General features: G+C 36.6%; 1 protein-coding gene across 1 annotated transcript; it reads left to right on the forward strand.

The window, feature by feature from the left end:
• Positions 1-640: 640 nt before the first annotated feature.
• LOC311077884 (complement C3-like) lies at positions 641-27584 on the forward strand. Its single transcript, XM_084106521.1, has 41 exons — positions 641-816; positions 1648-1840; positions 2000-2162; positions 2262-2335; positions 2559-2647; positions 3005-3087; positions 3199-3286; positions 3381-3486; positions 3808-3928; positions 4038-4153; positions 5545-5691; positions 5796-5999; positions 6083-6274; positions 6351-6506; positions 6612-6741; positions 6849-6920; positions 7512-7712; positions 7920-8034; positions 8114-8205; positions 8437-8576; positions 8696-8905; positions 9201-9258; positions 9603-9689; positions 9770-9973; positions 10074-10149; positions 10252-10411; positions 11530-11625; positions 11766-11916; positions 16097-16260; positions 18311-18469; positions 20842-20901; positions 20989-21079; positions 21533-21581; positions 21909-21999; positions 22266-22355; positions 23156-23261; positions 24283-24372; positions 24461-24541; positions 24635-24718; positions 25025-25160; positions 27227-27584. The coding sequence occupies exons 1-41, from the start codon at positions 656-658 to the stop codon at positions 27363-27365; spliced, it is 5025 nt and encodes a 1674-aa protein (XP_083962647.1). The 5' UTR covers positions 641-655; the 3' UTR covers positions 27366-27584.

Genomic DNA, 27584 nt, shown 5'->3' on the forward strand with positions numbered 1-27584 from the left:
TTTTGCTTGGAGAGAGCCTTTTCCTTTCAGCTTCCCACCATGACAGACAAAGAGCTGGTCTGAGGTCCTGAAACACTGCGTTCTGTCTACGTAAGCACGGAGGGCGCATACTGGACAGAGCAGTGCCAAGGCTGGGTCGAAATCGAAATGTATAAAATTATTAACTTTACAATAAGAAACACATTTCAAAAAAAAAAAAAAAAAAGAAAAAAAAAAGCAATAAGTGGATAGGAACAAAAGTAAATGAAATGACAAATGAAAAAAAAAAATGAAAAAAAAAAAAAATTGCTTTTCCCAACCCAGTCATATCAACCCCAAAGACCAGTGTGAATTTTTTTTATACACACCTTTAGAACAACCAAATCAAGCCCAGGTTTTTTTTTTTTTTTTTTTTTTTTCGGCTGAGATCAATGGGAACAAACCTGCTTTCTTTACCTAATATAAACTCTGAATGATTGATTGATTGATTGATCTATTTAAAGGCACATCACTGCATGACAGCATGATGCTGCAGTGATGGTCTTTTTTTTACAGTCTATGGTCTGAACCAGAGGAGAAGAAAGCGAAAATGTCACAACTTTAATCTCACAAGATGATCATAGTGAATCATAGTTCAGGTCCCTCCACCCATGTTACTCAATAACTGACAGTGAGGATGATGATGATGCCCTTCACTGAGGGAGGGACTCAAGTGAGGATGAATATATTGAGAATGAGCGTCTGCTATAGTTCAGATACAGGCATGATGCGCGTGGACTCTGTGTGGCTGGCGGCGGTAGTCGTCTCATTACCCCTCCTCTCCCTCTGCGACCCCCTGTGAGTATAAACACACACAGCTGATGCTTGTTGAGTTGTGATAAAATGGATTTTTTATTTAAGGTCTTTCTCCATCTTTAAGAAATTAGATCCCAGCTACAGGATTGTTGTGTCTTGTTAATCTGCTTTTGCAAAGAGCTTCTGATTAGTCCAAACAAATCACTAACAACAGAATGAGATAATTGTGGGTGTAAATTTAACTGTTAAATTGTGTTAAAGGAATAGTTCACTTAAAATTTTAAATTCTGTCATAATTTACTCACCCTCAAGTTGTTTTCTAACCTGTATGAGTTTCTCTCTTCTGCTGAACACAAAAGAAGATATTTTGAAGAATGTCAGTAACCAGACAGTTCATGGACCCATTGACTTTCATAGTAGGAAAAAAAAATACTGTTGAAGTCAATGGGTACATCAACTGTTTGGTTACCGACATTCTTCAAAATATCTTCTTTTGTGTTCAGCAGAAGAGAGAAACTCATACAGGTTTGAAACAACTTGAGGGTGAGTAAATGATGACAGAATTTAAAATTTTTAGTGAACTATTCCTTTAAACAGACAGTACTTTATTTAAATTAATCTCATAAGATAACTTTGGAAGCCCTAATTTTCAGTAACTAATACATTATTTAGTGCTGTATCCTTTGTAAAAGTGCTGTGAAATGAGACTAAGATACCTTACTACCTTACAAACTATTAATAAGATGTAATCAGGAGTTTATTGAGGCAAAAGTCGTATAGTTAAAAGTGAGAATTGGACACTAAAATAAAGTGTGACTGAAATATTCTTCTGTATTCCCAATTGCTCCTCCTAAATGAACCTGTATTGTTCAGCTACATTCTCTCGGCCCCGAACCTGCTGAGAGTCGGGTACGCAGAGAAAGTGTTTGTGGAGGCGCAGGACTATTCTGGAGCCAGTCTGGCTGTTAGAATCTCTGTGAGAAACGTTAAAGACAAGCGTGAAGTGACGAGTGCATCAGTTTCTCTGACATCTGCCAAGAACTACCAGGATTTGGTAGATATAGAGGTGAGAAGGTTGTCTATGTGTCAAAAATGTCCATATGTTAACATGCATATCAGAGAGTATGTTTTACAGTGGACTTAAACCAATGGATGGTAGTTTGCTATGTTGGGCTTTGTGTGAACACTGTTCCAGCGTATTGTTTCGTGTATCGTGTGCCTGTAGGTACCTGGTAATGAATATGCCTTTGAGAAGGGAGTGGAGCAATACGTCATCCTGCAAGCTCAGTTTCCACAGAAGCTGCTGGAGAAACAGGTCATGGTGATTTTTCAATCTGGACACATAGTTTTACAGACTGATAAGACCATCTACACTCCAGACAGCACAGGTGGAAATATTTGCTGTTCTACATTTGTTTGTTGTGGAGCCAGTTTTGTCTCTTGAGATCTTAGATGCAATGACACAGCTGTTTGTCTTCTCCTTCTAGTTTTTTACAGGGTGTTTTCACTGAGCCCAGGCATGAATCAGGCCGTAGAAAGTGGAGTCCGAGTGGAGATCTTGGTAAATGCCCTGTCCGTCTGTGTATTTGTGCATATTAAACTACAGTGGGGTCCAAAAGTCTGAGATCACCGCCATTTTTTTTAGACTTTTGTACTCTACAGTGAATGTGAATAACTGATTTTGTCTGGTTGTGCATGCAAGCTCAAATTTGTTACACACAAATATGTTTATATGTGTTCGGCAATTTCACTGCAACTAGAGAATACATTTTCAATGTTGACAGACACCTGATGGCATCAGCCTTCAGAGCAAATCCGTTTATCCCGGTGGAGGACTGGTGTCAGGAACATTCAGCCTGACTGATCCGGCCAGGTGAGTATCCTATTTCAGTGCTTCAAATGTATTGAATATACTTAAAACCTAATATTGCCGAGTCAGTTTGTTGGCACTTTTCCAAAAATAGAGTACAGTACAAATTGGTGTCCCATCTTTGTGCCTTTATTACTTTTGCTTGTCCTTAGAAATTGAACAAGTGTTCAATATGTTGACTATTTATTTTAAAATTAGCCTAAATAAATTGCAAACCTCATTTAAAATAAATAATATGATATCATATTACATTTTCTGAAGAGTATAGGCACCTTATTCACTGACCACATTTTTAAAAATGTTGTACCCTTTTTGTGGAAAGTACCTGTTATCTTTTAATAAGACTGTGACTTTTATTAGCCCAGGGATGTGGAAACTTATGGCATGGCACCAGAACAGCCCACAGACAAACTTCTCCAGTGAGTTTGAAGTCAAGGAATACGGTAGGTGTCTCTGGATGGGTCTTTGCGAGCTGTTACGAAACAGCATTACACAATACACCAATGACATTTGCAATGCAGTATTAACTCAGGTTCTTCCCTTTCCTCTTGCAGTCCTGCCCAGCTTTGAGGTCTCTTTGAGACCACAGAAAGCCTTCTTCTATGTGAACGATGACAGTCTATCAGTCGATATCGAAGCCAAGTACAGCACTTTTTTTGTACTTAATATTATGGCCATATGTTTTAGAATATATTAGCTATTAAAGTATATAAGTGTGTGTTTGTGTATTCTAAAGGTATTTGTTTGGGGAGACAGTCAATGGTCATGGATTTGTTGTATTTGGTGTGATTACTGAAGATAAAGGGAAGATAAGTATGCCAGGCTCCTTACAGAAAGTGAAGGTACTACACACTCACTCTCACTCACTCTCTCACACACACACACGTTTGTGAAAATACCAGAGATTTATATTAAACTTAGATTTTAGGATTATTTCTGCTCCATATATAAATCATTTCTGTGGGGTGGGTTTTCTATATAAAAAGGCCCTCTTCAAGAATGGCGTAAACTCAGAAACACGTGTCTTACGTGTTGATAATTTCTACTTAGACATATGCAGACACACACACACAAAGAATAATGAGTCTATATATGACAGTTGATAGTTGACAAATACAGCAGAAATTGCACAGATCTGATCAAGTTTTCCTGTTGAATGTCAGATCTCTGATGGAAGTGGAACTGCAGAACTGAGAAGAAAACACATCCTAGAGACCTTCCCAAACATCATGCAGCTTGTTGGCCAGTCACTGTACATTACAGTGAGTCTGCTGACCGACACTGGTAAGAACTACACCATGTCTGGCATACCTTCTTCTTGTCCTCGACAACAACGTGGACATGTTCAGGCCTCAGAAACTTCTGTTTATTATCGTACGCATGTGTGTTTCAGGCAGTGAAATGGTGGAAGCTCACAGGAAAGGCATTCAGATTGTGACGTCACCGTACACCATCCTCTTCAAAAGAACACCACAATTCTTCAAACCTGGGATGCCCTTCGATGTCTCGGTATAAACCATACACAGCAAAAACTCCAGTGTTAAATTAACTCTCCTGGGAGTTTATATGGCTCCAGAGTCAGTGTTAAAATATGAGTGTTAAATTAACACTCAAGAGTGTTAAAGGTAATGAGCTCATTAAGTGATTCATTGAGTGATAATTGACTAATATTGAAGACACCTGATGTTAGCAAGCAGAATCACCAAAGGAGAAAATCTATTTTTTTTAAGACACCGTTATGGTGATCAGTGTTTGTTTCAGTTGGGCTGTTGACCCATAATTAACTTTAAATTTTGTTTGGCTGTTGTATCTGAGTTATAACTCTCAGATGAACAAAGAGAAAAGGTGTTCAGGTGGTGTTGGTTATGATTTGATAATCATAAATTCACCTGAATATCAACTCTCATTTAGAGAGTCAGATTTACCTTGTTGATTACAGCAGCCTGTGATTCTACAGCAAATGATTTTTATCATTATCAATATAATCCAAAATATTTCTTAATTGTTCTGATAAAAATACTTAGAAAATTACTTTATTTAGACACACTGACATCAATAATCAGCCTGTGAATCTCAACAATGGTGACAATAATAAAGCATGTTGCAGTGCATTCTGGGTGCCACCAATCAAAACTCATTCATGGCTCCCATCATGCATTGCGGTATGAATAAATTATGATCTGAATTGTCTTACTAATTTCCTTTACCTAATTGAATATTCTGTTTGTCACCATAGTTGAGATTCATACACTGATTCTTGATGTCTGTATGTGCCTAAAAGAAAGATTTTGTTTTATAAGAACAACTTTTAAGAAATCCTTTAGACTAGTTAGAAAAAAAGTTCTTATGATGTAGAATCACAGTGATGCTGTAATCAACAATATACATTTAAGTCAGAGATTAGACTCTAAATGAGATCAGTGATTCAGGTGAAATTATGATTATGTCAAAACATAACCAACAAAACCTGATCAACTTTCTCTTTGTTAATCTGACAGTTATAACTCAGATACAACAGCCAAATACAATCTAATGTTAACAGTTTATGGGTCAAGAGCCAAGAGCCAAGAAACACTGATCACCATAACGGTGTCTTAAAAAAATAGATTTTCTCCTTTGGTGATTCTGCTTGCTAACATCAGGTGTCTTCAATAATGCTCAATCATCACTCAATTAATCACTTAATGAGCTCATTAACTTTAACACTCTTGAGTGTTCATTTAACACTCATATTTTAACACTGACTCTGGAGCCATATAAACTCACAGGAGAGTTAATTTAACACTGGACTTTTTGCTGTGTAGGCTAAAAAGCAAAAAACATGATTTGATAACCTTAAGAGCAATCTTTCAGTAAATATTACTGTGTTCCTTATTTTTTGTTCTGGGTTTTATGTTAAGGTCTATGTAACAAATCCTGACCAGACACCTGCTAAAAATGTGGAAGTGGAGGTCAATCCTGGAGGGGTCAGAGGTCAAACAAGACCCAATGGCATTGCGAAGGTTACCATAAATACTCCAGGACGATCTTCTACACTGCAGATCACTGTAAGACCTGCAAACTCAACTGATATTCAGTCAGATTAACAGATGTTAAAAAAAAACAATGGAGTATATTACAGCACAGATAACAATGTATTGATTCTTTTCAGGCAAAGACCAAAGATCCACAATTAACAGATGAACAGCAGGCAGTGAAGACGATGACGGCTCTCGCTTACATTCCCAAAGGCGGCTCCAACAACTACCTGCACGTTGGCATTGATACTGCAGAGCTTCAGATCGGTGATCAAATGAAAGTCAATCTCAACACTGGCCAAAGTCCAGGAGTCAGAGATCAAGATTACACATACATGGTGAGAGACAGTCATGTCATGATTCAAGCAGTGAAAATGTTTCCAAAAATGTATTCAGTGTCTTTTATCTGCCTCATTTTCAGATCTTAAGTAAAGGTCAGATTGTTCAAGCAGACAGGTTCAAGAGGAGAGGACAAGCTCTAGTGACTCTGTCTCTACCTGTAACCAAAGACATGGTGCCGTCCTTCCGCTTTGTGGCTTATTACCATGTGGGCTCGTCTGAGGTGGTGTCTGATTCAGTCTGGGTCGACGTGAAGGACACGTGCATGGGAACGGTATTTTGGCCCTGGTCATACAACACTGTGAATTGATCTTCATTTGTTTTCTGATCTATGTTCTTTGCTCTCCCAGCTTAAAGTGGAAGTCCACAATCCTGAGAATGTCTATGAGCCTGGTGAAGAATTTGGCCTGAGAGTAACAGGAGACCCTGGGGCCAAGGTTGGGTTGGTTGCTGTGGATAAAGGTGTTTATGTTCTCAACAACAAGAACAGACTAACTCAAACAAAGGTTGGTAGATAAGAATTGAATCCTTCCATTGTAACTGGAATGAGGCCAAATTTTCTTACCTAAACATATTGACTTCATTCACTTTGTCATTAATTCCTCCAACAGATCTGGGACGTTGTTGAGTCGCATGACACTGGCTGCACAGCAGGAAGTGGAAAAGAAAGCATGCAAGTTTTTAGCGATGCCGGCCTGCTGTTTGAGTCCAGCTCTGCTGGAGGCACTAGCGTCAGAAAAAGTACTTGCATTATTTACTTGACCTATTCAAAATGATCCACGTACAGACTTCACTATTATCAATGAATGCATCTGACTAATTTCATTTTTAAAACTGGTCTGTTCCAGATGCCGCATGCCTTTCTTCATCTCGAAGGAAAAAACGAGAAGTGACCATAAAACAACTCTGGGAGACTCTAGGTTAGAAAGCTGCATTCCTCCATTTACACTCACAAATAGCAAACCTCAGGGAATGATCCCAAGTTTAGGTACTAAGTTTCATTTGAATCAAAATAAGTGTCAAGAAACTACTTAAGATGCATCATAGATGAATGGTTTGGTATGTATAATATGTGAATAGCATTTGACCAGCACTGTATCAAGTATTTTGTACTTGACACAAATTTGAGGATGGCATGAAGAAAGTGAGTTTGAGAGTACATATTTGACATTTCAATTTTTTTGCAAGTTTAACACTAGAGAATTTGAGAGAGATACCTTAAATTTGGCCTGAAAACCTTTGTAACTCCCCACAATTAGTGTGTCATTTATCACAACTTCTTACCATACAGTTCTAGGGGTTCATACAGTTCATGGACTCCCAGCCAGAGATGAGGGTGATGGCAAGAAAATGAGCAGAAACAATATGTGCCTATGCACCCTTGGTGCTGGCCCCCAATTGAAAAGACATTTGTAAACAGTAGATGTAAAAGATAAGTCAAAACAAAAAAAGACTAACCAAATTTTATGTAATCAGTCCCAGTCCATTTCTCTTTTCTGATCCACCTCTAGTGAACAAGTACTCTGGCCTTGAGAAGGATTGCTGTATGGATGGAATGAAGAATATGGTTGATTTGACATACACTTGTGAGTATCGGGCAGGATTTATCCTGGATGGAGAGGAGTGCAGACAGGCTTTCCTGCACTGCTGCAATGAGATGACCAACAACAAAAAAGAGGTGGATAAACAGGGCGAACAGCTTCTATCCCGCAGTAAGAGCATTCTCAAAAATAGTATACATATTTCAGTTTAAACACTCGAGCGAATTCACCAGGACTCACATCCTGCTTCAGGTCTGTCTTGAGCAGGCAGAGATGTTACAAGTTGTGGTTCTGCAATTGCAGGAATTGATCCAATTGGAAAATTACCTTCTTACCTTCTGTTTTGTCTGAATAAATCAACCACCCTTTCACCCACAGGTGAAAGCGAAGAGTTTGTGAACTCAGATGACATTGTGTCACGTACGCTCTTCCCTGAAAGCTGGCTTTGGGAGGAAGTGGTGTTGCCTAACTGTCCGTCAACTAACCGCCAGTGGTGAGTGACTTGCAGTTTTCAACAGTCAGTGCTCAGCCAGTGACGATCCTGTTTAAGTAAAAGATGATCTCTCTTTTAGTCAAACAACCACCATACCCAGAAATGGCCTACAGTTGAAAGACTCCATAACTACCTGGGAAATCACAGCCATCAGCTTGTCCAAGACTCATGGTACAGACTGATGTTGTAAACATACAAACCACTTGTCCATATTAAAGGAAATTCCTGGGAATTTTCCATCCTTATGCATTGCATTTGTGGCATGCTGTTGATTACCCCAGACAATAATTTCAATGCATCGCTCCATTTTCTATGTCCTGTTGTCCTGGGCTGAAAATGTTCTAGGCCTACAAAACATCTCATGCTTTCTGTGACGGCTTGCTCTCTTTTTTCTCTACAAAGGTATCTGTGTGGCAGATGTTCATGAGATGATAGTTATGAAGAACTTCTTTATTGACCTAAAGATTCCATATTCAGCCGTGCGCAATGAGCAAATTGAAATCAAGGCCATTATCCACAACTTTTACAGCAGAAAAGTAAAGGTCAGATTGGAAGAATGTTTTACTATGGCAAACCTTATCAGACAGGCGCTCAGCATGATGACAAAATATCCTTTGGCTATTCTCCTCTTGGAGTATCTGATTTTCATTTCTTGTATTAGGTACGTGTGGAACTGAAGGAAACCAAGGACATCTGCAGCCCGGCCAGTAATAGAGGAAAGTTCCAAATCGTAGTGACGGTAGATGCTAAGTCATCATATTCAGTACCTTTTGTCATTGTCCCAATGGCTTTTGGACGCCATGCAATTGAGGTGAAGGCAGCTTCATCGGGACGTGGAAGCGATGGCGTGAAGAAAGATCTCCTAGTGGTGGTAAGAAAAAAAAAACACATCTTGATTAGAAAACAAAAAGACAGTATATAATTTGCATAGTGTAGGTTTAACATATTGTGAACAGAACACAAGAGATGACAAAACATGCAGATTCTATACAGGGACATAAAGAAATGGACTGGCATACATTCCCCACAGCTTTCCTCAAGTTTTAAAGAAAACGAAATATGCTAGTTGCAAATATGTATTTTTTAAGTGTGTACTTTTACTACTATGACAGTTTATTCTGAACACATATAATTTGTTCTCTCACTAACTCACTCTATTTGCTTAGGCTGAAGGCGTTTTGACCAAACTTAATCAAAATCTACAGTTAAATCCTTCTAAGAAAGGTAAGATGATTCCAACAAAACAAAGAAATGCACACAAATAATTTTTTTGTCATCATTTTCTTTTTTGACTGAATTTTAATTTTTGGGTAGACTAATACTTGAAGGGGAAATTTGTAGCCTCTGGAACTGATTGTGAAGGATATATATATATATTGAGTTGTTTGGAGTGTTTTCTTCACATTCAGTGTTTTGTGAATGTTTCCTGTTTTATGATTTTTGTCTTGAGCCCTGGATGATTTCTTTGAAAATAATAAATAAAGGCCACACTAGTCATTCGAATTCCTGTCCTGCATGTACAAATAAGAGTGAAGCATGACTATACAGTTCCCATTTTTCTGGAGCAGGTGGTGAACATGTGGAGGTTATCAGGAGCCTTATACTGAGGGACCAGGCGCCCAACACACCTTCAACCACATATGTATCAGCAATAGGTGATTCTTCTAACCAATCCTGTAAGTAAAACAAACTATGGCTTAGTTTTTTACCAGTATGTCAATCTCTTTGTGCACAGGAGATATTATCAGCTTAACAATAGAGGCGGCTATAAGTGGTCATGCCATGGGTTCCCTGGTCATCCAGCCTGGTGGCTGTGGGGAGCAGAACATGGCTAGCCTAACGATGCCTGTTATTGCAACGCATTACTTGGATAAAACCAATCAGTGGCACACCGTGAAGGCTGGGCTTAGACAGACAGCTGTTTTCTATATTACTAAAGGTAAACTAAACATAAGACTGGAATGCAAACTATTGTGCTCTGAAACTTTTGTTTCACATTCTTGTATAGAGTCTGGCCATCTAATTGTGTTGATGTACAGGTTATAATCAACAGCTGGCGTATCGTAAAACCGACGGGTCGTATGCCGCATATATTAGTCGCCCAAGCAGCACCTGGTAACTGATATATTTCTCAATAGTTCTGCTTGTTTGGTAAGAACTATTAATCAAGCATCTTGCCATCATTAAGACAAAATTTTAGTTGCCTTTTTCCTAAAGGTTGACAGCGTATGTTGGTAAAGTATTTGCCATGGCCAGTAACATCATCAACATAGACCAGAATGTGATCTGCTCTGCTCTCAAGTGGCTCATACTGAACAAGCAGTTACCTGATGGTACTTTCAAAGAAGATGCCCCTGTAATTTCTGGATGGATGACTGTGAGTGAGACCTGTTTTAAACACTATGACACTTTAAAGATAGTTCAGCCAAAAATGAAAACTCGCTCATCTTTTACTCAGCTTCATGTTGTTCCAAACCTGTATGACTTTCTTTCTTCAGTGGCAATACTACTTATGTGCTATGTTTTAAGTCATCTGAAGCCTATAATATATTTGTTTTATGAACAGAACAAAATTTAAGTTGTTATTTACTGAAAATGTCATCTTCCATAACTTCTCATTTGTGCTTCCACATATTCAAACTTAGCACATAAGAAACAACAAAAACAGAAGGTGGTTTGTCACTGACATCAAACCAGGTGTAAAACCATTACAAATTATGCAGCAACTTTTAATATATATATCTATTAAGGTCTACAATGCAATTTAAAAAAAAAAAAAAAAAAAAAAACTTTTTCCCAAGACTCCCTTTTACATTAGTTGAGTTATAAGTTGACATTTTGAACTCTTCAAACAAACAGAGTGAGTGTTTTCTCAGCTGATTAAGATGGTGGAAAGTATTTTAACATTGAAAATATTAAACAGCAGCGTTAACCTGCAAGCATTTATTTTAAAATTTACCTTTAAGGTGTTTATTTATCAATTTATCTTCTCAGTTTTAAGGTGTGGTTACCGTTGCTCCACGAAATTTTGTAGGCGAAAGAAAGTGGCACCTGATGCTACAAAATACCATGAATGAAGTACAAGAATAATGACAAAATGAACATCCAAGGATAATTCTAACAGCTATCAAACAGACCATCCCTAATTAACTGCTTTAAAAACACTTCCTTTTATTAATATATGTATATAATAATATTTAAGTGTAGTGTTGTACAAAAAGGGCAGAGTAGATGCTGCTTGTCCATTGTTGTTCTTTTGTTCTGCTTTGTTGCTAAGTCACGAGTCTCTACTCACACAGAAATCACTGTTGAACATCAACCAAGAAGCTTGTTATTGGTCAACAATGCAAATTTGTGTTGCGGAGGTTTGTCTGGTGAAATTCTTCACTGCGCCAGTTCCCATTTAAATGAATTCACGTGCAAAATTTCACACTGCAATGGTAATTGTGACCGCACCTTTACTTATGCATTATTTCTGACATCACTGTGACACAGGGGAACGTACACGGGACAAACACACAAGCATCCATGACGGCATTTGTGCTCATTGCCCTACAGGAGGGGAGAAGCATTTGTGCTGGCCAAATCTCAGTGAGTCCTGCTAGGTTTTGAGTTAATATACAACAAAAGTGAAAATATGTTGCTAGCTTCATTGAACTACATATCAGCAATGTTAATATATTATGTCATGCACATAATTTATTCTCGCATTTGTTTTTATTCCTCTTTAGAGTCTCGACAGTAGCATTAATAGAGCCATCGGGTACCTTAGATCTCAGTTACATGGTCTGACGAACCCATACTCAGTGGCTATGACATCTTATGCTCTAGCCAATGGAAATGCACTTGTCAAACAAGTCCTCTTAGGAAAAGCCTCTGCAGGTAAAGACACAGCCTTTTCTTATGTTTATTTGAGCTTGAAATGTACAGGAGTCAATATGCTGATTGTTGATATATGTATCATCATAGATTAACCTTTCATGCTCATGTTTGTTAAAAACTTCTAACTGATTGTTATAATATTGCTGATCGCATACTGCAGTAACACAGGGTTTGTGACGTGAATATATTAATGGAACAACACAATTGTTAAATTCCAAAGTCATCAGTGAAACAGGTTATTTCATGATGATTATAAATCCATCAACAGGTAACCATCATCACCTGATCTCATTTCACTTTAGCTTTCTTTGCTGCTGCAAATGTGTTTGACATACACACTGTCACAGCAGCCAAAAAAGACAAAAGATATAATAAGAATTAAGAGCCCAACTAATGGAAACACTAATCACTGTTATGGTGACTTCAAATGAAACATTAGAGTTAAACCTCTGTTAATTCTAAATAACAATGGCTTGACATGTGGCATTGCTATGGCCTGCTTGTGGCCCAGATCTGGCAAACAGGAGTGAGCCACCCAAGGGCCGTCACACGCTGCATGTGGGCCAGATCATCTTTCCACGTGTGCCAGATGTGTGCCAGATGTAGGCCGGAAACTGGGCTGTCAAAATGTTGCTATGTGGGATGCAGCACCCATATCATCCTATCAGCATTAACATTTCTTGTTTTACCTGCCTAGGCATCAAAGCAAAAATTATTAAGAGGCAGAACAACACATAACATGTAACATTATTCAAAGCAAGGAAGACAAAGACTCAAGAATCTTGATTATTATAAACGTTTGACTGTTAGTGTAGAATGATAATGAAAATAAACACATACAAATCGCATAAACAAATAAACAATGATGACACAATATAAAACTTAATATAAAACAATATAAAACAAAGTTAAGAAGCATATAATGTGTTTTGAATTTTTGTCTACCCTATTTCAAAAATAAAGTACAGCTGGTTTGGAACAATATTCTCAGCAAAATCCCCAGTTTTAAAATTACACTGAAAAGTGTGAATTATATAAACTCTGAGCAGAGTGTTAAATGAACACTGAAGCAGTGTTAAAGTTAATGAATGAATTAAGTGAATATTTGAGTGATGATTGAGCATTATTGAAGACATCTGATGATAACAAGCAGAATCACTGAAGGAGAAAATCACAAATTGTAAGCCACCGTTATGGTGATCATTGTTTGCTTTAGTTGGGCTCTTGAACCTTATATGTTTACTTTAGATTTTGTTTGGCTGCTGTTATTGATTTATAACAATCAGATGAACAAAGAACTAATGTGATCTGATCGTGTTGGTTATGTTTAGACATAATCATGTTGTGATCTGAAAAATGAAACTTATTGAGATAATTACAGCAGCTCTGTGATTCTACAGCATATGATTTTCAGTATTTTTAATATAATCCAAAATAATTAATAAACATTGGTCTGATGAAAAGACTTTTAAATAAATTTATTTAGAAACACAGACATCAATAATCAGCCTGTGAATCTCAACAATGGTAACAATAACTTTTCCTCTGGCTGCCACCAATCACAACTCATTAATGGCTCCCATCATGCATTGCGGTATGAATAAATTATGAACTGAATTGTCTTAGTAATTTCCAGAGTTGTATAGTCCAGGGGTCAGAAAGTAAAAGTCCTGCCATATGTTTATTCCACCCATAAACTCAGCAGCAGTTTTCACTAATTAGTTCTCTCTCCTGTCTGAATTAGCAAATCCAGGTGATTGGAACAAAATACTGAGGAGGACTTTTACTTTCTGAACCTGGACTTTACACCTCTGCATAGCAATGCCACATGTCAGCCAAGAGCAAAGAAATAAACTAGAACTGGACCTTATCATAGCCAAAAAATCTGTGTATATTAAATATGGAGTAATTTCAGCCACAATCTTAGATGAAATCAAATGAAGACAAGAGACATTAAATCTGTGAAGATCTCAGCAGAGGAGGATTAAACAACTCCACAAACAGCATTACCAGCTTCACTTATTACTAACCAGACTGACTTTATTTCTGTCAGACGTCTACAAAAGTTTTACTGAGAATTAACAGAGGTTTAACTCTGTTTCATTTGAAGTCACCATAACAGTGATAAATGTTTCCATTAGTTGGGCTCTTAACTCTTATTATATCTTTTGTCTTCTTTGGCTGCTGGGACAGTGTGTTTGTCGAACACATTTACTACAGCAAAGAAAGCTAAAGTGAAATGAGATCAGGTGATGTTGGTTACCTGTTGATGGTTATAATCATCATGAAATAGACTGATTCACTGAGGTTTTTATAATCTAACAATTATGTTGCTCCACTAATATATTCACATCACAAACCTTGTGTTATTGCAGCATGAGATCCAGCAATATATCAATCGGTTTAAATCTTTTAGCAAGGATGAAACAAAAAATCAGACCCACGCTGACACACACATATATCAACAATCAGCGTATGAATCTCAACAATGGTGACAATCACAAATAATATTTAGATAAACAGATCAACTCAGAACATCACTGAATAGCTACTAATTCACAACAAAAACAACAGCAAAAAAATGAATGTAAATATTTAGAATTAAACAAAATAATAGGACAATTCAGCTGCATAATTTATTCATGCTGCAATGCATGCTGGGAGTTTTGTACTATGCTGGTACCCAGCATGCATTGCAGCAAGGTACTTTTGATTGTCACCATTGTTGAGATTCATACGCTGATTGTTGATGTCTGTGTGTGTCATATAAACTAACTTTTGCATGCTCATGTTTGTTGAAGTCTTCTAACTTATTTTTATAATATTACTGGATCTCATGCTTTAGTAACACAAGAATCAGATTAAAATATTTCACTTAATCAGTCTATTTCATGACGATTATAAAACCATCACCAGATAACCATCATCACCTGATCTCATTTCACTTTAGCTTTCTTTGCTCCTGCAAATGTGTTTGACAAACACACTGTCACAGCGGCCAAAAACGACAAAAGATATAAAAAAAGAGTTAAGAGCCCAACTAATGGAAACATGTATCACTGTTATGGTGACTTCAAATGAAACACAGAGTTAAACCTCTGTTAATTCTCAATAAAACTTTTGTAGACGTCTGACAGAAATAAAGTCAGTCTGGTTAGTAATAAGTGAAGCTGGTAATGCTGTTTGTGGAGTTGTTTAATCCTCCTCTGCTGAGATCTTCACAGATTTAATGTCTCTTGTCTTCATTTGATTTCATCTAAGATTGTGGCTGAAATTATTCCATATTTAATATACACAGATTTTGTGGCTACGATAAGGTCCAGTTCTGGTTTATTTCTTTGCTCTTGGCTGACATGTGGCATTGCTATGCAGAGGTGTAAAGTCCAGGTTCAGAAAGTAAAAGTCCTCCTCAGTATTTTGTTCCAATCACCTGGATTTGCTAATTCAGCAGGAGAGAGAACTAATTAGTGAAATCAGCTGACTGAGTTCATGGGTGGAATAAACACATGGCAGGACTTTTACTTTCTGACCCCTGGACTATACACCTCTGGTAATTTCCTTTTCCTAATTGAATATTCTGCTCGTCACCATTGTTGAGATGCATAGACTGGATCTTGATGTCTGTGTGTGCCTAAAAGAAAGATTTTCTTTTTTTTTTCAAAACAGAAATCCTTTGTACTATATCTAAAATTCTAGATATGCAGAATCACAGTTATGCTGTAATCAACAACATAAATCTAAGTCAGAAATAAGGGTCTCAATGAGTTCAGTGAAGCTAATCAAGTTCAAATGATGATTGTCATAACCAACACCATCAGATCACATTTTTTCTTTGTTCATCTGGCTGTTATAATTCACTAACAGCAGACAAACAAAATCTAAAGTAAACATATAAGGGCCAAGAGCCCAACTAAAGCAAACATCCATCACCATAATGGTAACTTACAATTTGTGATTTTCTCCTTCAGTGATTCTGCTTGTTATCATCAGATGTCTTCAATAATGCTCAATCATCACTCAAATATTCATTAACTTTAACACTGCTTCAGTGTTCATTTAACACTCTGCTCAGAGTTTATATAATTCACACTTTTCAGTGTTAATTTAACACTGGGGATTTAGCTTGTTTATGGCGAAATATGCTATACAAATAAAATTATACCAAATTAATCCCATACAGATGGAAGTCACTGGCCCGTGCCTGAAAGCAGTAGCTACACTTTGGAGGCTTCGGCCTATGCACTTCTGGCTCTTGTTAAAGCTGGAGACTTTCAGAGCGCAGCTCCCATCGTAAACTGGCTCAACAACCAGAGACAGTCCAGTGGAGGATATGGCACGACTCAGGTTAGTAGTGTACATTGAACATCGTATAGCTGTCCATACAGTGTTTTTAATATGCAAAATATATATATATATATATATATATATATATATATATATATATATATATATATATATGTGGTATTTTACAATAGCTAGGACACATTTCTCAATACTCCATATGCACATTTCTCAATTTTTCAAACTTTCATTTCTTATTACCAGTTTTCACTTTGGCACAACAGTTGATTTCACATTTAGGGCCAGATTTACTAAACAGGGCAAATTAGTGTGTTCCCAGAAAAGCGGCGATGGGAAGGTTCTGCGCGTGATCGACTGACGACGTGTAATGTAAAGAACACAGACACAGCCGGATCATTTCCATAATGATCAACACAATCTACTGCATAAATTAGCGTCTTGTTTCAGACATGCGTTTTTGGGCAGTAAATAATGGTGCAAATACCAGTAAATACCAGACTAGTGCAAAGTTAGTAAATCACCTTGCATGAATCATTTAAATACTCTCCTCACAGAAATATTTGCGCATGAAAGGGAAATTCTTATGCATAAACAATAAGGTCAGTTAACTGATAATAACTAAAATACTAAAATAACTCTGTCTATGCCTTTTCAGCACGAGTTTTTCACTGCGTGTCTTTAGTAAATCCTGACAGTAGTTTTTTTTACGCCAAAAGAGGGTTTTGTAGGTAAATCTGGTCCCAGAAATGCACTAAAACTTCCAAAATATTTCATACATGTCTCAGATCAATTCATTCTTCCATAAAACTAGAAAAGGTTTTTACCCAGCAAACACAATGACTCATAAAACAATGACTTAAAAAACAAATCAAAACACGACCATAACAGATACAATTTCTTTACAAAAAAGAATGACACTCAGTTTGTTACATGGTCCATTACAGTACACAATGACCCCTAAGATATCCACTTTGTATAGATGGCAATGAAAATGAAACACTAACACCCATGTAGGTGTTCAGATACGTACATCTATTTTTTTAAAATAGTATTTCATTTTTTAGATTTGGAATATATTTCATCATGGTAATGTATTATTCTGAAGAAATTTAGCATATTGCAGTCTTATGCTAAGGTATGCTAAGAGTTTAATTCATGTCATTTGAACGATGTAGTCTTTGGATGCATTTTGTGCCAAAGCAATGATAAATGATCCACAGTTTAGCCCACATAGACAGCTGTGGTTCTCACTGTATGGAGAGTTTTCAAAAACTGTCTTAAGTATTGAGAAAGTGGTCTTAGCTATTGTAAAATAAAAATAAATAAAAACTGTAAAAGAACAGACTATAAACCTTAACCTTCACCTTTCCTTCACCCTTAGTAACATCTTTCCCTCGTGGGTATTTATTTTTTCTTTTTCTTTTTTTGATTTTTTGTTATTTTTTATTTTATTTACTTTTAAATTACTTAATTTCATCAATAAATAAAACATAAATAGTAATTTAAGCACATTTCTCACATTCTTTCAACTTGAATTCAAAATAACTCACAATTTCATGCATAACCCTTTTAATTCAGCTTTGCCGACCTCTTGTGGAAACAAAATAATATAAATTGATATTTCATGACTCTAGATGGCCTTATAGCTCTATATGGAGTGAATGAGCTGTTCCTCGGGGTCATAAAGTCACTTTAATATGCATTCAGATACACATGTAGACATTATAACATCTTTTTTTGTTAAAGTTTTAGCATTTTTAGTTTGAATTTTGAGCAGTTTTAGGTTTTTCTGTGTACTGAAGCATTCCTCGCATTCCATTCATTCCTATGACCCTCAAATTGACCCGCGAGGGAAAGACATGCTACTTTTTTAAATTTCAACCACAAAAATCCATTCAATTTATTTTTTGTGTATTCGTGGTTCAAGTGGGACAAAATCCTTGGGTATTGGACCCCTCCGATGAACATTCAATCTTTAAAAAAAAAAATGTAAATGTGTTTCGGGTCCAAATGACCCGAGGGAAAGATGAGGGACCAAAAGGGCAAAAACATAACCACGAAAAACTGTTCAAACGTGTCTCCTCCCTCCCAGGCCACCATCATGGTGTTCCAGGCTGTAGCCGAGTACAGGATTAAAGTGACGGACATCAAGCTGTTAGAACTGGAGATGACCATCCGAGTGGAAGGCAGCCAGCAGCCGATTGTGTGGAGGTTCAGCAAAGAAGACTCTCATCTCGCACAAACAACCAAGGTGAGTTTGTGCTGAAAGTGGAAAACGTGTTTATACGCTACACTGTTAACCCTTGCTGTAAAAAAAGGGCCAAATTCTGACAATATCATACCATTTTCCATTAAACAGTAATATACCGTAGAAAACAAAACTAGCCTACAGGAATATACTGTGAATTAATAGTGCTCAAAGTCGACAATCAGAGGCTGTTTTCCCAATCGTACCCTATTCCCTAGTTCACTAATATAGTCCACTTGAATGAAAAGAAGTGAGTGAATTGAGACACTGATGAACACCTGATAAGCAGAATCACTGAAGGACAGAGAAACAAGAACAGAAAAAAGAGAAACACAAAAACTACAACTGACTTCCAGCAACACTGAGTGTGAAACCAGTTTACAAACCAGTTTACGATTATTTCTTTCATACATGTACAAAAGTTCTTGTTGAGAATTAACAGAGATTTAGTTAATAATAAAGTTTGTTGTCACCATGATGGAGATCAGTATTTGCTTTAGTTGGTCTCTTGTCCCTGGACTTCTTATCTTTCATCTCTCTCTGGCTGCTGTAACAGTGAGTTAATAAAGCACATTTGTTATGGCAAGAAAAAGTCAAGAGGTAGTTGATCAGGTGTTTTTATTATTTTGTGATGATGTCACAATCATCTTGGACATGTCTGATTTTCAGATCTTTCCTGTATATTAATTGAAATTATGGGTATTTCATATTTAGCATATATCTGTGAATCTACAAAATGAAATATTTCTGTAATCAGGTCTTCTGAAGAATATCGTAATTCAATTTTATTTTACTCCGTCTTGGCTCAGACACACACAGATATCAACAATCAGCATATGAATCTCAACAATGGTGAAAAGTTTCATGTCGCAATGCATGCTGGGTTCCAGGATAATATAAAACTCCCAGCATGCACTGCTGCATGAATAATAATAAAAAAAGAAATATTGCCACCATTGTTGAGATTAATGTGCTAAATTGTGATATCTCTGTGTTTCTAAAACACTATGTAGCTCTGTTTTTTTGGTTTATGCATGCTGTGTTAAAAAAATCATAGTCATAGTAATTTATTGCTGTAGTTTCAGTGGTGCTAATGTAACACTTTTGATCGAGGATAAAACTCTGAATGAGTAAGAATTAATTCCTTAGTGAATGAACAAGCAATATGATGATTTTGTCATCATAAGCATTACAACCGCAATCATTCATAAACTGTGTGTGCACAAGTGTGATTTGCAAAAACACAGCTCAAGCAGCAAAAAAAAAAAAAAAAGTTTTAGCATCAGCATCCCAACTAAAACAAGCACTGATCTCTATAATGGTAACTTTAAACAAACATTTTCAATTAAACATCTTAATAACAACTTCTGTATGACAGAAATAAAGTCATACTGGTTAATAATAAGTATAATAATGTGTACTGGCTAAAGGGTCAGTTGTAGGTCTTGTGTTTCTCTATTTTCTGTTCTAACAGCAGGTGTTCATCACTAATGCTCAACAATCACTTACATATTCCCTTAATTATCTCACTGCAACACTGTCTCAATGTTACTTTTTACTCATTGTAGTGTGGATTTCCCTGTGGGGTTGAAAGGGTTAACAGTGTAAGATAAAAAGACACACCCACAAAATGTATTTTAACAGTAATAAACTGTAAGTTATAAAACAGGTTTATACTGGCAACACTGTTGCCAGTAGTTTACTGTAAAATTTATTTTTTGGGTCACCATTGTGCAGAAGAGTAGAGCCTGTGCTCCAGTCCAGGAGAAGATCTACAAACATTGATGATTTGCTGCATGTTGCTTATTTAACCGGCGGTGATTGTGTAGTTGCTGGTCCAGTGGAAATCTTTTTACGTACAATAGTTTGTAGTGGTCTCAAATGAAAGAAGTTCACAGTAATACTTTGCTCGCATTATTAATGCATTATAAGTTTTAGTTAATACATTTAAATGACAGTTGGTCAATTTAAGGCAGTCGGTTTCTGCAAGTGTAATTAGTTAACTTGAATTAGAATTTAGTGCATTTTTACAGAAACAAACTGTAGATTACAGTAAAGAACTGTACAATTAACAGTATTTTACTGGCAACAGTGTTGCCAGTATTTTACTGTAAAAAAACCCGGTAAGGTCTAACAGTGTATACCATTTTAATGACATTGAGTTAATAATGTTAATAAAGTCCTAAGATGTATATTGTACAGTCAGATATAAATGACCATTAATGTCACAGGGTGTAGCTTTAATTTCACACAAATCATACTGTCGTGGGTGTACCTGGTTTAAGATGAAACCTCTATATGTAATTCTTATATTGATCAGCAACATTTGATATCAAGATTGATTAGTATACATTATTATTTTTGTCCATCAACAGCTTCCATCCAGCAGGCAGATCACCATCAGTGCCAAGGGTTCTGGAGAGGCCGCTGTAACTGTAAGTGTCTGAAAGCAATGAATTAAAGCTAAAAGCTGAAAATGTGCCAATACACCAGACCTTGGAAAACTGTTTCCTCCTCGGCAGGTTGTGACTGAGTACTATGCAAAACCGAAAGAGAGGAGTGACACCTGCAAGAACTTTGAGCTTGATTTGACTTTTGAAAGGGATGATGAAGGTCAGATTTGTGTGTCTTCAATTTTCAGAGGGAGACATGATCATAAATACAATATATTTAAAAATGTATGATCATGCTGGTCCTCACAGGTGTAATTTTGTCAAAATGTTTTGCATAAAGACAAATGAGGCCTTGTCATTATATTTACATTTGCTTACAATTAAAAAAAAATACAATATTTTTACAATTATTTATTTTTTTCATGAAAGTAATATTACTGTTTCTAAAACAGGCTTCGTTTTATTAATGGAAAATTAAAAATATAATAAGATTCAAATATAATATAATAAAAACAAATGTTTGCTTTTGTTTTGTTTTTGGTGAAATGCCCTAAACATTTTTTGATATTCACCCACTTGTGTGTGTTTACAATTGGCAGGCACTTTATCTAAAGTGACCCAAAGTGACTTACAAATGAGGAAAATCACAAACAATTTCTTTCTTTCTTTTTAGTAACATATCGGGGAGCAACTGAGAGTTATAAACTCACTATCAAAACCAGGTGTGCAAATAAGTGCCATTTTCATCACAATATTCTGTTCTGATCAACTGATTATTGAAAGTATAAACTTGCACTAAACAATATCCAAGTTCAGTGAATAATCCTTGAGAATTGATCAAATGAATTACTAATTAAGTTTAGTTTAACTAACATTGTGGACAGTCCAAAGTTTTGGCTGGAATTACAGTACTTTATCATGACATTTATTATATTCTTATAAAGCTGATGTGTGCATGTTTTTTTATGTTAAGATATTCTCTCTTGGAGAAAACTGTCTCAACCTCATTTTAGTGCAATTGAAAGTTCACGTTTTCTTTGACTCCACAGATATCTGTCTGCGGACAAGGACGCCACCATGTCTATACTGGACATATCATTACTGACGGGATTTGTTGTGGATGAGAATGATCTGAAGGCGGTAAGGATCACTTTTTCATTATTATCACATTTGCTATTGCCAAAATGGAAAGTCCATGGGCTTTCAATTGAAACGTCATATTATTCCCAACAACCTGCGGGTTTTTTTCCCACTAAGAAAATGTTACAATGTCTACAATTTTCATTCCCTGCACTTCACGGGAAGTTGCAGTGGCCACCGAGGCTAAATGCATTAAAGGTCATAAAGAAGCATAAGCAGAAAAGCTGTCAAACTCCCCCAAAATAACTTTCTGTTCCTGTTTGTAGCTGTCAACTGGACGGGACAGGCTGATTCAGAAATTTGAGATGAACAAGCAGCTTTCAGAGCGAGGATCCCTCATCCTGTACCTGGAGAAGGTCTCTGTGGCAGTTTTACTCGGAAAACACTCATATATACAGTATAGGTGTTGTAATGTTAGAAAAAAGGTTAAAGGCAAAGTGAGACTCTTACTCCCTAAATTACTATAAATAATAATTATGGTAACACTTTACAATAAGGTTCATTAGTTAACATTAGTTAACTAGCTTAGTTAACATGAACTAAGAATGAACAATACTTCTTCAGCATTCATTAATCTTAGTTAATATGAATTTCAACATAATACATTATTAAAACCAAAGGTTGTATTTGTTAACATTAGTTAATGCACTGTGAATTAACATCAACAAACAATGAACAGCTGTAGTTTTATTAACTGACATTAACAAAGATTAAAATGTATTGTTCATTGTTAGTTAATACATTAATTAATTAACCTTATTGTAAAGTGTTACCATAATTACTATAAGAATGAATAGTAACATAGATTCTGTTACATAAATTCTATTAATATTTTTAAAGTGATTATAATATTGCTGTGACTTTTCAATAACATCTAGTCAATACATTTGAAATACTGCAAACAGAATACCAACAATTTTGGGTAGCGCAAGCCAATCTGAAAGTCCACAAAAGAGGACAGAATTCTTAATAATTTCTTGTTTAGCATCAAAATTAAGTAGGTTGAACAGATTTTTTTATTATTATTTTTTTTATATTTTTTTTGCATTTATAACAGTTGTTTTTTTGTTTTATTTATTTTAACTAAAAATGAAACTTCAAAATTCCTCCCGCATCCCTACTATAAAGTGTCTGCTGTTTGCACTTACACTTGCAGATTTCTCATGACAGGAGAGATAGGATCGCCTTCAGGCTGCACAGGATTATGAATGGAGGCTTTATTCAACCAGCAGCAGTCACTGTATATGAATACTACTCTATAGGTATGAAACTGATGTGCATGCAAACACTCCAGTAGTCTGACATAAATTACAAAAAAGATTTGATCAGTTCACCAGGAAACAAAGCATAGTTTGCCAGACCCAACCATAAAAGCTTCTCAAATAAGCTGTCTTTGATTGATGTCATGCAAACTTCACAATGTGGAGCTGCTGAAAATACTTCCTTAATGATTAGAAAATGTTATTTTATTCTTCATTGTGTTTGGGTTGTTCTTCAAGTATTAGCAACGATAGGCCTATAACCTATGCAGATCACGCTTTGGCACACTTGTGTGTGTCTGTGTGCTAACCAAACTTTGGTTACAAATGTGTACCCACAACTGAGTTAACATGACAAAAACTCTTAAAACCTCCATTTACGGATGTCTTCGGTATAAAATAAGGTAAATATATATATTTTTTTATTATTGTAAAAATGCAGAAAGTTTTCTGTTAGGTTACAGTTTGAAGCTGTATGAAAACAAGAAGTAGGCTAGGCTATACACAACGTCCCCGTGTGTGTGTGTGTGTGTGTGTGTGTGTGTTTGGTAGGCTACTCACGGAATCCTCGCGATCGCTGGAAAGAACAAAACCACTATTCCAGAAGAACAACGAACAGAATTAAACTTAAAATTGTATTTTTGTTGCCAGCAAAACCACAGTGCTCTCTTGAGATATTTCTCTCTTCTGCTCTTCACAGCGTGCGTGTTCCCGCCCTATCAGCTTATTTACATATTTTTCCCACTGGCAAATCCACTTTTTTTTTTTCAACCACAATATATAATTTGCATTACAACAGTAGGTTCATAAAGAAAAAACAATAACTATGATTAACACTGCATGTTAAAGTCCCATTCAATTCATGATTACAGTAAAAGATGTTGTAAGTTTATTGACTATTTACCTATTTATGACTTATTTGGATATTATTTTCGTGGCTGACTGCTATATCTCAGATTCTACAACACAATAATCACTGTATACCTGTGTGACCCATGTGTTGTCATGATTCCTCAATGTTTAGAAAATCGCTGTGTGAAGTTTTATCATCCGACCAGGAAGGAAGGAGCTCTTCAAAAAATCTGTAAGAATGATGTCTGTCAGTGTGCCGAAGGTAACATGCATTTTATTTTCATGAAAGTTTAAGTAAGTTATGCTGTTAATCTACAGCAGGTTCATTTATCTGTCTATTGCTGATACAGAAAACTGCAGTCTTCAACGGAAGGAGAAAATTCATGAGGCTCAGCGTAATAAGAAAGCATGTGAACCAAAAATAAATTACGGTAATAAATTATGATTTTTTTTTTTTTTGTAGAGACAACACACTGCAGCTAATGAGAATGTCTTCAGCATATATACTTATAATTTTTTTACAGTTTATAAAGCTGTTCTGGTGAGTGAAGATGACGACGCTTCAACAGTTTATTACAATATGAGGATTGAAACTGCCCTCAAAAAAGGTATAATTCCTCACTCCAACCACTCTGTGTATACATTTGTAAATGATGTCAATTTAAAGATTAAGTTTCCCACTTATTTCAGCTACAAGTTTAAAGCGATATACAAATGTTCTGCTGATATCTTGTTTAAGTTTAATAACCCACAGTAAATAAGCTACTCATGTCTGGCCTTTACAGTATTTTGGGAGAAACAAATTAGATTTGTTTTAGTTGTGTTGTGCCAGTACAAACTTAGAGCCTCAAACATGTCACCAAACTTGTGTATGTGTGTTACATACAGTATTTAAATGTTGCTTATCTGTGTAGAGCTGGAAAACGATGTGGAGGGAAAGCGGCGCACTTTCACCATACAGATCTCATGCAAAGAAACGTTGGATCTGAAGCGGGGTGAGAGCTATCTGATCATGGGCCAGTCTGAGGATGTACAACTGGAAGGTGGAAAGTAAGTGTACTTGACCTGTGGTTCAAAGCGTGTGTGTCCTGAGTTGTGAAAGTGCCTCTGTATTCATGAGAGAGTGTGAGAAATTAAACACTTTCTGAATGGTTAGTGTGCAATCACATTATTTGTAGACAATAACTACAATTAAACATTATCGGGGTAGTTAATTGTGCCTGCTTGTTATTTTTAAAGCACCAATTGCATTGTTGTACTACTCAATTCACTGAAGGAAGTATGCAAGCCTGGTAATGTTGCAAACATGACAAAACAAGTGCATGTAGTTCCCATATTGTGCATTTACACTGCGCTCACAAAAAAAAAAAAAAAAATAAATAAATAAATGCTGCTCTCATGTTCATTATAAAATGCACAGAAACAATCTCATTTAAAAAACATGTTGGCAACATGTTAAAACATGCTAGCAATGTGTTAATTTATGCTACAATCATGCTAGCAACACGTAAAACATGCTAGCAATGTGCTAAATCATGCTAGAAAATGTTAAAGTCCCCCTGTAATCAATCATTTATCCCTTAAAACCCATCTTTGATCACCAAAATTACATATTTAAAAGTTTTTACCTTGGGGAAAAAAAATCGTCATGCCTTAAAGTAGCTTGAATGTTACTCAACTCCTTTGCCTCATTTAGTATACGCGGTTCTATGAATATGCAAATGAGCCCCACCTCCACTCACTCACACAGCCCAGAGATCCACTCGTTGACGATCACACGATGATCTGATTGGTTACAAGGTAGTTTGTGACGTCAGAAACACCAGCGATTTCAAACCGTGTTTTTGAGACTCTTTGGGCCCTATCTTGCACCCAGCGCAATTGACTTTGTACACCGACGCATGTTTCATTCCTATTTTGCACCCGCGCAAAGCGCGCTTTTCCTTCCACAAAAGCACGTCGCTAAACTAGGGAATGAATTTGCGCTCCCTGGGCGGTTCAGCGCAAAAAAGGAGGCGTGTCCCGGCGCAAACAATCCCTGGTGCTATTTTACTGTTCCATAAAACAATTGCGCCACTGGCCAGAAAAAACCTAGTCTAAAGTCAGTGGTGCGTCGCGCGTTGTTCATTATGCTATTTTAAGGGCGCATGCTTGACCATAATGTATAGCGTGCACAACGCGCATACACTTTGATTCTCTAATCTACACAGAAGCAGCAGTTTTCATTTTTGCAAATCATATTATTACAAACGATAGATAGATAGATAGATAGATAGATAGATAGATAGATAGATAGATAGATAGATAGATAGATAGATAGACAATTTATTATAAAAGCATACATCTAGCTTACACATTTACCCACATTATTATATGCCTGTTTAATTTGGGTGTGTTTCTCCATCCCCAATGTCACTTCTCTCTCTTTTACGGCCGTGACGAGAGCGTTGCTCTCCTCGGCTGTGAACCACTCCTGGCGCGCGCCTGGCAAATCCGCCGTTATAATAGCAATACGCCAAGGAAAAAGCGCGTCTGCTCTTAAAGGGAATGTGAGATGACGCTCTGATTGGTTTATTTCACGTTACGCCCAAACCACACCTATGAATAATGAAGCTACTTCAGACCAACCCCTTTTAGATTTGCGCCGGGCGCAAGAGCCATTTATCCCGCCGGGAAAATAGCAACAGCGCCGAGACCCGCCCACAAAGTTATTTGCGCTTTGCGCTTTGACACTTGCGTTTCAGATCGTTAAAATAGGGCCCTTTGATTCACTGCAGTTTTAAGGAGAAAATACTCAGAAATGGTGTCGACTTATGAATTTACACATGGTTTGTCTTAAAGCATATTGAAAACACCACATAGACATATAAACAACTTTAAAAGCTGGATTTTTACCACAGGGGGACTTTAACAACTAAATCATGCTAGCAACGTGCTTAGTCATGTTAGAAAAATGCTAAGTTGTTGTACCACAAGTGGATTCTACTGTAAGAAGAATGAAAGAAATGTTAGACATTTTGATTTTGAAGAATAATCAAGGACAAAGGATTCAATTGATTCGTTTTAGTTTGTCATAAGACCTTGTTTAACATGCTCTTCCTCTGCTTACTCTTCAGCGGTCGGTACGCTCTGGGCGAGAGGACCTGGGTGGAGTTTTGGCCCAGTTTGGAGCAGAGCAAGACGAGCGCTGAACTCAAAGAAAAATACGACGGCATGTTGAGTCTCCAGCAGGATCTGCGCTTCGGCTGCAGATAATCAGTCAAAGCGGCCCTAATGCCAGACTACAGCTTTTGATGACAAGATCATTTTACAAAACTCAGGATAGCTTAATTTTCAACTTTCAATGTGTTCATTTTGACTGTTGCTTTTTTTTTTTAATAACTATCCTGTTACCCAGCAAATTAAATAATGTATACCAGCTTGACTTACAATGTTTAAGCACATTTCCATAATAAAAGAATTCTAGCAAGGTCA

Source organism: Abramis brama (genome assembly GCF_963993115.1).
Source record: "Abramis brama genome assembly, chromosome: 2".
Lineage (NCBI taxonomy): Eukaryota > Metazoa > Chordata > Actinopteri > Cypriniformes > Leuciscidae > Abramis > Abramis brama.

Coding starts and splice junctions, on each gene's coding strand:
- LOC311077884 (XM_084106521.1), top strand. CDS start 656: ATGATGATGATGCCCTTCACTGAGGGAGGGACTCAAGTGAGGATGAAT. Junction 4,154..5,544: donor GGATGCCCTTCGATGTCTCG/GTATAAACCATA, acceptor TTTTATGTTAAG/GTCTATGTAACAAATCCTGA. Junction 23,262..24,282: donor ATATGAATACTACTCTATAG/GTATGAAACTGA, acceptor CTCAATGTTTAG/AAAATCGCTGTGTGAAGTTT.